Source organism: Montipora foliosa, chromosome 2, assembly GCF_036669935.1.
Source record: "Montipora foliosa isolate CH-2021 chromosome 2, ASM3666993v2, whole genome shotgun sequence".
In the NCBI taxonomy this organism is placed as follows: Eukaryota; Metazoa; Cnidaria; class Anthozoa; order Scleractinia; family Acroporidae; genus Montipora; species Montipora foliosa.
In genome coordinates this window covers 24,050,804-24,060,810 of record NC_090870.1, presented here as the reverse complement: position 1 = coordinate 24,060,810, position 10,007 = coordinate 24,050,804, and the positions used below count along the sequence as shown (strand labels likewise).

Sequence of the window (10,007 nt, the reverse complement as noted above, 5' to 3'; positions counted from 1 at the left end):
CTTGGTTGAAATCATTTCAACCTGAATTTGATTTCAACCTGTAACATACATGTAATAACATTTGCACATGTACCTGGAACAAGGTTAGGATAAAATAAGAGTTTGAAATATTGTTCCTTAAAATACCTGATGGTCATTGAATGCAACAAGACTTTGTCCTGTTGCAATGTCCCAGCACTGCACAACTTTATCATCTGATCCAGATACTGCATGTAGGTCATCGCATAAAAACTTTGTCCACTGAACAGAACTTAAAATTTATTACCAGAGAAAAGCAGGTATCAATTACAGCAATGTTAAATAATTACTATTTTACACTATAAAACATAAACATTCAACCATATTATAGAATCTCATCTCCTTTTCTGAGAAATAAAACAACTGTACAAAAATCAGACTGAGGTTAATAAATAACTAGAGATTTCGTCATCACCTAACTTAGGTTTCATGTTCAGGTCTCCACACGGTCGGCTAGCCTTAATGTTTGTGCTAAGTCATCCTTCAGGTTTGCTTTTGAATTTTTTGCAAGATTTTTCCTCCTTTTCTCCAAATCCTCACTCAGTCCGTTGCCGCAACAAGCATTATTCACTATGACAACACACACTCACTCCACATGCAACCTGGACAAAGGAAGCAGCTTTTTTCAAATGTTCCCGCAAATAAGCTGCAACCCTGATTTCTAGCAATGATTTTTGGGAAAAAAGCGCCGCTTATTTGTGGGTGCTTACGGTAATCACACTATCCAATAAAAGATATTCAGGCCAGAAAGAAAGAAGTACAATTAAAAAAAGACCTACCCACTATGTCCCTTAAATTCTCTTAGAATGCCTCGTGAATTGACATCAAGCAGCTAAAAAGTCATAAATACATGTAAAAAAAATTTTTAAAACAGAGAATAATGAATAAGTTCTAAAAGATTGTTGTTCTTATTGTGCTAACTAAGGTTAAATGAGCAACATTTATGAAAGAAATAAAAAGCATGCTAAGTACAAACAATGATCCTGCAATTAGTAAATGTTTGGGTTAAGCAAAGGAATCTGGCCAATTCGAGCTTCTTCACAGTGTCCATGATACCCAAATTCAAGAAGCAGACGTTGAGACCTAACTATTCATCAGACAGAGAACACGAAGAAAATGCGGTTGAATTAGTACAGTAAACGATCTATTAAATGTCAAAGATATATGTGAAATAAAGTGTGTGAAGTGTCTGGAGTGATCGAGTTACAGATTTGGGGGGAAAATAATAATAATTATGGTTGTGGAAATTAACATGCTACTTATTACACCTGCATAATTAACAGTCTGAGAGCAGAAATTAACGTCAACATAAATTTACGTAAACATAAATTAATACGAATTTTTCAAATTTGTGTTAATTTAATGCAGTGTTAATTTCCTGTAGTGAGGTATGAAATGGCTATCTGTATGCTTTTGTTCTTTTAAAACCAAAGTTTGGTTTCTGTGTTCGTCACTCAGGTCTTGAAACCTTTAATTTGTTCTTTTCTATTCTTTGAGAATTCAGATCACTTGTAAAACATCACTGCTTTCAGAAAGTCATAAACTGATCTTCAGCCATAATGGTGGACCGGCAGAATTTTTGTTTTATTTTAAAATTTGTGTTCAATGGCAATTTTTTGCAAAATAGCTTGCATTCTGCATAATATGTTGCGCTATAATTATGCACTCATGTGAACAGGCTCAGTGCTTTATGGTGATATACACATAATGAGCTTGCTTGGACCAATCAGAGTAAGTTCTTTTTGCTGGCTATTTTATAAAGTACCTGTACTATACCATTCTCCACTCCTGTAATCAACAATTTTCCATCACGTCGCAAACTACCACAATGAACCTTGTCTTTGAATCTTGTAAATGACTTGTTTACTTGGTGCGTACTTGAACTGTATATCTGGATCTGTCCAAGAAACACAAGGCTGTAAAATTCTTCTACACCTACATGTAACACTGTAGAGATTCTAAAATTTTTCATGGCTCAAGTTACCACCTTTTAGTGGCTTAAAATGGGGGAACCATGTTTATTGGTTGTTTCTGCTTTAGCATAAACTGTAGTTAAATGTCTACATGTAGCTCAATTGCCCTCTGTACATTACTGACTGCGTCAACTGTTTGCTTGTGTGCTTTGCACCCGATCAACACACAATGTTTTTCCCACCTCCTTTTATTGGAACCAATTAGATTTTTTGGCAACACATGCAGCCAGCTTGCCATCCAATCAAATTTGCTGCGCCTTGCTATACATGCACACTAAGTCTTTGTCTGATAAATCCTCAGTTTATTCTGACCATGAAGTGAGTCTTTTTTCCCCTCCTACCTTCCCATATAATTTAATAGGGGTATCCTCTCTTATTACTATCCTTATTCGGTAGTTCTGTAACGGTGGCTCATGACTCCTACTGATACATTTTTGTCATATTTAGGCCAACCCTTCAGTTCCGCCCTAGCTTGGGTGAGAAACAGTGGCACATCCGCTTCCCCTTGCTGGCCCAACCTTCTAGGAGCCTGGCATAGGCTGGTACATGCTGCTCAGGGCAGCTGTGCTCTGTGCGCGGTGAGTATGTCACTCGGTGACCCTAGCCTAGCCCCAGTGAGTGGCCTCGCTATGGCAGGCAGCTTTATCCCCAGCCTTTTGCCTCCCACTGATACTGCGTCTTCAATTGCCTGTGACACTTATCATATTCTGCTCAGGAGATCATTACAGTTTTGTGACTGGAGGTTTTCAGTGCTTAGAACAAAATTAATAATTATTAGTGAAATAAGCAGGTTTTTGAAAACATACACTCCAGACAAATTTCTGAGTGGCGATAATAATGATGATGATGATGATGATGATGATGATGATGATGATGATGATGATGATGATGATGATGATGATGATGATGATGATGATGATGATGATGATGATGATACTAACCCCTTTATTTAACGAGGGTAACAATTATTTACTGGTGACCCAGTGGTTTTCAAATGAATATGGCCCTCAATCCAATTGAATTGGAATTTAGAAATGTTAGTTTATGAGCCAAGTGAGGGGAAAATTGGAGAAAAACCTCTTGGAGCAGAGTAAAGAACCAACAACAAACTTTTTCCACATATCATGAGTCTGAGTTCCACGAGTCTGGAATTGACCTTGGGTCACATTGGTGGGTGGCAAGTGCAATCACCACTACATCATCCCCCCTCCCCATTACTATAATAATGCTAAGTATTAAAAATCACAAAGTCTTAGAGGTTAGAAAAAAGGCTATTTGAAACCCGGCACTCTGCCTCAAAATCCCACAAGCTGCACACAGAAAATACCTAGAGGCAACTTAAAATATATCCTCATGGTCTGAATATTGATCAGCGTGTGATCATTACTAATGTGCACCAGTATATACATGTATTTCTGTTTGCAAACATTCTTCTTGTTAAAAGTGCTAACCACTGCAACAAAATAATGACAATGGTGCGATAACAGTAGAGCCGATTTAGGGTTGCTATTCTCCAATTGTTGTCATTTTACCACTTCGCATTGCAAAACACCTCAGATTATCAGATTTTACCACTTCATATTTCAATTATTCTATGATACAAGAATTTATCTTCTTTGCACACGTTTTGAGAACAGGGCATACATACAGCATGCATGAGTTCCTAATGTTGTTTAAATTCACTGTTGAGTGCTCAAGGGGAACTTAAACAATTTTTGTTTATTCCTGTCTTTTTTCAATGATCAACTCCATAGGACGGTTTAGTGTTTGTGTGCTATTATATCATGACAAGTAATTCCTGTTCTTTCAAGATCTGTTTAATCCACTACATCTTGGCATATAGCGCAGTCTAACACAAGGAGGTAAATTGATCCTAGTCTAGTTGATCATTGATAGAAATCACATGCATAGTGTAACATCCTCCCTTTTGGAAGATGAAAATAGATGAAAAAGAACATCAGTGTCATTTCAGTGCGGAATCAAAGGGTCCATAGAACAAATCTATCGGTTGGTGAGTTCAACAAAGACAATTAATAAGCAATAAACACTAATCATTATGATAACAGCAACGAAAAATTTAAAGTCATGAATCTAATCACAGACATACTAGTCCTTGAGGTATGCTGGGCTCTTCCTGAGTCGCTCTGACCTCCGATAATGTTCCGGGATGGTCGCCACTTCAGGGTGTGGCTCTTGAGGGGCACTACCCTGGTCGGGGGTAAATGTTGTTGTTGCAGTTGCCTTTTCATCTGCGCTGGCTATATCCGGTTCTGGCTCTGCTTTGCTGAGTTCAGATGGCGGTTCAGATGGCGGTTCACAGGCTTTTAGCCAGGCGGCCGTCCAGCTGTCCAAAGGACGGCCAGTTCTCAGAAATGGGAGATTTTCGACGGCCTGTTTTGGGCGGCCATTTACGAGCTTCTGTGCTTAATGTAACAAAACAGTGTCTATAAATTAATAAAACATACATTTCTTTTTGCTCTCAAGAGTTGTTTTAGTGTTGCTGTCGTATTTTTCTTCTATATTAAAACTTTTTTAGCGAGTTTCCTTTCTGTTTTGATCAATTGAATCAAAGTTGAGCGAAGCGATTTCACAGGCAAGCCACTGTTCAGTGATATTGACTTACCAAGTCGTCCCCAGGCTACTTTGCCGGCTGCTATAAATTAGTACGCACGTTGGTGATTATTTATGAGGATATGAGTCAAAGATCATGCGCCTTCCAACTCGGTAAGACGATCTCACAGCTGCAAATGTTATTGTAATCGCTTGATTGTATTCTGCTCTGTTCAAGCGAAATCTGGTGGGCATTACAACAAAATAGCCATTTGGTGTAATAACATGTCCAATCATCGTAATATTGCTTTAGGAATACTAATAGTAGGTGAATAGTTAAAGATTGTAGACCAGAATGCAGTTCGACCAACAAAGCCACGCATATCTGTTCTTTCGTGTAAATCATGGCTTGACAACTTCAAATTTCAATCACTCTTCATAACAACTGGAGTTCCTATCCGAAATATAATTCAATGTTAAACAAGGTAAGTTGAGGAAAGGATAGCTTAGTAAAATTATCAAAGAAAAACAGCGGTTTAATAGGTAAATTGAAAACGTTTACAGCTGTCAGAATCGCGGAAATCACTTCTAAGAGGCTTCGATTTTTCAAAATTTTCTGGGGGAGCATGCCCCCAGACCCCCCTAGGAGGGGGGTTAGGGTTAGGCCGCAGGCGCCATGCTACGTGGGACGAAGGCCCACATAAAATTTGGACTCCCACTTTCAAAATCCTGGCTAAAAGCCTGGCGGTTCAGACATGGTTCACAGATGCTGTCAGTTTCTGCAGTAGACTGCTCCATCATTCGTCTCAACAGTGTACAGCCGTTCATCAAGCCTTGCAGTAACTCAGGCCTTGCGCCAAGACTTGTCACCAAGCTTACATGGTTTCATTCTAACAATGTCACCTTCAGAAAGGTTGGGTAGGTCCCTTGCTGACAGGTTGTAATATTTGGCTTGAGCCTGCTGGCGTTGTTGCAGCTCTCTCATTTCACTTTCGAGATTTAGAGTCTTAGGCAGTAGTAGGTTTTGAGTTGTAGGGAGGAGTGTCTTGGTTCTTCGTCTCATCAAGCATTGTGCTGGGCTGGTTCTCATACCTTGTGTGGGCGTGTTTCTGTAGTCGAGTACGGCAAGGTATGGATCGGCTCCAGCCCTGATTGATTTCTGCAGGATGTGCTTGCTATTTCCAGGGCTACTGGTAAGATGCTCAAAATCTCATGTTTTTGCGAAATTGGCAAACTCATCAGAAGTAAATTGCGGCCCGTTGTCACTGATCACTTGGTCTGGTATGCCATAGCGGGAAAAGTGACTCTTCAGAATGGTGGTGTTGGCTTTGGTGTTTGACAATCTGTCCACCTCCCAGAAGTTGCTATAGTAGTCTATTGTGACCAAGTAATCCTTTCCATCGAGGGCAAATCTTCTCCCTAGGACTGGACGGGACTTCGTGGGGCATTAGTGTCTCCTTGGGGTGCATCATGCTGTCGAGTTCCCTACACGTTTCACATGCAGAGATGTACTGTTTCATTTCTGCAGACATGCCTGGCCAGTAGATGCATTCACATGCACGCCGCAGACATGCTTCTATTCCGAAGTGGTAAGAGTGAATCTTCATCTTCATGTCTGCGCGTAGGCTCCGAAGTATTACCACAGAATTTCCTTTGAAAACCAGCCCATCTTGTACGGTCACTTCGTTGCGCATGTTGAAGTAAGGGTGTGTCAGTGCTGGGGTATCGTCCTTATGTTCAGGCCACCCTACGAGAATAGTCTGTGACAACTCTCGCAGAGACTGGTCTTTCCGTGTCTGTGCTCTTACTTTGTCTAGACGCTGGCCAGATATGGGTAGATAGCGGACCATGTTGACTGATTCAAACTTGTCCACTTCTTTGCCTTTGTAGTGCAGGTAAGCTTGTGACAACATGTCCACCAAATGCATGTTTTTGCCATGCTCATAGTACACAGTGAAATTGTATTTCTGTAACCTCATCATCATTAACTGGAGGTGTCGAGGTGCTCGACCGAGTGGTTTCAGTAGAATCGCTTCTAGCGGCTTGTGGTCACTTTCGATGGTTGAAATGCTCAAGAGCAAAAACAATCGCCAGCATCTCCTTCTCTATTTGTGCGTACCAGGTTTCTGTATCGGTGAGGGTGAGGGTCCCATGAAGCTGACTTCGCTCATCCTCAGCTTCATCTTGTCTGGATTAAGGACAATGCCGCATTTCTTGCACCTTTGAAGGAGATCTTGGAGACTCCTGTCGTGGTTTGTGGTTGCTTCTTCATTGGTCTCTCCAGTGCCATAGACGAGGATATCATCCGTAATGCACAGAACACCAGGTGGGCTTTACAGTGCATGATTCAGATGGCTCTGGAATATCTCGGACGAAGCGTAGAGACCGAAGGGCAAACAAAACCATCTGTACCTTCCATAGGGGGTTGCGAAGGTCGTGAGGATGCTGGATTCAGGGGTGAGGACACCGTGCCAGTACCTTGACTTGAGGTCAACTGTCGAGAATACTCTTGCTTTTGAGAGTTCCGGAAGTATGTTCTCTAGTACAGGAAGCTGATATCATTCTCTCTTCAGGGCAGTATTAAGTGGTCTGGGATCGATGCAGATCCTCAGCGCTCCAGACTCTTTACAGCCACAGCAAGACTGCTGACCCATGGAGTGGGCTCACTGATTGGAGCTATGACCTCCAATCGCTGTAGTTAATCCAATTCTTCCTTCAGTTTGTTTTTGCGCGACGTTGGGACGCGGCAAGGTGGTGCGACAACGGGCGTGGTGCCCTGTTTGCCTTCAAGGTGAACTGCTCCTGGTAGTGCTCCTAACTCTCTTTGAAACACGTGTGGATAGCTTGCTACCAATTCATCAGCCGTCTGCACACTCTTAACCTCTGTTCTCTGTCATTCAGGTGGTTCTGCGATCTTGAAGTTTTGTGTGTTGACAGTGATTAGGCCCATCTGTTGAGCTGCCCTAGCTCCCACGAGTGGGGTCAGTTGTTTGTCAATGACAAGTAATTCCACAGAGAACTTTTTCTTGTTCTTTGGATTGTGGAGAATTAATCGAAAGGAACCCAGTGGCTTTCGTGTTGTGTCGTTCCACATTAATTTTGTAACATCTTCGTGGTGGGCTTGAACTTCTTGTCAGTCACAAACTTGGCGGGAATGACATTCACCGAGGCACCACTGTCTACTTGAAATTTCACTTCTTTCTTGTTAACAAACATTTCAGTGTAAATTACTTTTGGGTAATGTTCTTGCGTGACAGCGTGTATCATTTCCGATTGTGCAACAATGCTTGTAATGTACTCCACATTGCTGTCATCGGACGATTCATCCCTCAAGCTGTACACTTTTCTAGTCGGAGTTGTGCAGGTTACTTCGAAATGATTTTTGCCACCGCACTTTGTACATTTCGCTCCCCACACGGGACACTTGGCTTTTTCGAAAGGATATACTTTGCCACAGAATTTACATGTCTCCGGGTTTCCCTGCACGGCCTTTCTTGTACTTGTCATTGTGGCAGTGTGATGGCAGGTGTTGAAAGTGTATCTCTCAAAGGTTTCGTTCAGTTCTCCTATGGTGAATTCGTCGAACTTTTGTATTATCTTAGCCAGGTCATTTCGATCGTGAGGACTGTCGAATTGAAAGCGGTTAAAGATCTTTAACACATTGGCACCGATACAGTGGAGAAACAATGCAACCTTGTACGCGGGCGGTTGCATCTCAAGTTGAGCAATGACCATGTAGTTGCTCCACATTATTTTGTTTCCATACTTTCCAGTTGTCCGCCACATTCCCAGTCGTAACTAAGTCCTAGTTGTGCTTGAGGCTGTTGTGCCAGGTGACGGTACTTCAGGCGCCGTTGCTGTTGCAGACATGCTGACGGGATTATTGTATCTGTAGTTCACGCGACTCTGTAAGTGATAGGCGAAAGATTCGTTGTCCTATTTCGCTGCCACCATGTTTCAAGATCCGTTTAATCCACTATATCTTAGCATACAGCGCAGTCTGACACAAGGAGGTAACTCGATCCTAGTCTAGTTGATAATTGATAGAAATCACATGTATATTGTAACACCTATTTCAACCAGAAGAATCAGAAAAATAGGAGAATCTTAAAATATTTGAAATCGTAGAATTGGATAATTGGAGGAATAGTTTATCTCAAGCTCCGATTTTTCTATTCTCCAATAATTTAGCCAATACCGCTTTGATTAAAGCATTTAATAACAATAAGGGAGCAACTATATACACAAAAGGTGACCTCAATAATAAAAATCCACTATATCTTAGCATACAGCGCAGTCTGACACAAGGAGGTAACTCGATCCTAGTCTAGTTGATAATTGATAGAAATCACATGTATATTGTAACACCTATTTCAACCAGAAGAATCAGAAAAATAGGAGAATCTTAAAATATTTGAAATCGTAGAATTGGATAATTGGAGGAATAGTTTATCTCAAGCTCCGATTTTTCTATTCTCCAATAATTTAGCCAATACCGCTTTGATTAAAGCATTTAATAACAATAAGGGAGCAACTATATACACAAAAGGTGACCTCAATAATAAAAATTATTTACTTTTGATGCTAATGAATAGATTGGTAATAAGGAATCGCGGGATGAATGACCTCTTCAAGGTAGATTTATGGATCACCATCCTTGTCGAGGATTTCAGCTAAAAAGGGATTTAGCGTGGATCCCTTTAATAATAATACATATAGCAATGATAAAGAAAGGAAAGGAACGGGAATTTATTTAAGTGTCTAGTCTTCTAGCGCTGGAGCACTAATTGGGGACACTTTAAACTGAAATCAACAATTAACACAAATCAAATCAAATGATACCAATAATGATGATGATATAATCACTTTGCTTAAGTCATAACCTTATGTAACTGAGCGCAAGTTTTTCACTAGTAGAGGAGACCATAAATCAAGTCAAATCACATAAAATAAATTGCAGCAAATAAAATCAATGGAACTCGACCTACACTTTTTGGTTTCGCGGCGTGTGGACCGATTGTCATTGTTGTCCCATTTATAACAAACTTACTTTAACAACAACCTCAAAATCTAACAAAAAACCTTACCCGTGACAAGCTAGTAACTGCAAAATCATGAGGCTTCGTTTGACAGAAATCCACGTGGGTCACAGAGCCATACTCCTTAACAACAATCGGGAACTAATAGAAGGAAAAAAAGACTTCTATATTACAAACCGAAACCAAATAAGAAAAGACGGAAACATTTCTTACGCTAAATTTCTTCCAGAATCTCGAGTCCGCTGTTTGCCCTTTGCCTGTTCTTCTTGGAAACTTGCGGGCTTCCAATGCGCGAAATTTCTCTGCCATTTTTTTCCGAAAACTGCTGTATTGTTCACTACTTTTAAATAAATGTAAACATTGTCATACAAGCAGCCGCTGCTTGAATATATTGCGGGTAATGGAAATGTCTCTTTGGCCGCGGAGC

General features: G+C 40.7%; 1 protein-coding gene across 1 annotated transcript in view; it reads right to left on the bottom strand.

The window, feature by feature from the left end:
• The window catches only part of LOC137992718 (U3 small nucleolar RNA-associated protein 15 homolog), a 29,119-nt gene extending 19,112 nt beyond the window's left edge, over positions 1–10,007 (bottom strand). Inside the window, exons 1-5 of the mRNA XM_068838201.1 lie at positions 9,794–10,007; positions 9,629–9,721; positions 1,784–1,915; positions 798–850; positions 127–250 (exon numbers count right to left, since the gene is read on the bottom strand). Of these exons, the coding sequence (XP_068694302.1) occupies positions 127–250; positions 798–850; positions 1,784–1,915; positions 9,629–9,721; positions 9,794–9,889 (498 nt within the window). The 5' untranslated portion in view covers positions 9,890–10,007. The remainder of the gene's footprint in view (positions 1–126; positions 251–797; positions 851–1,783; positions 1,916–9,628; positions 9,722–9,793) is intronic.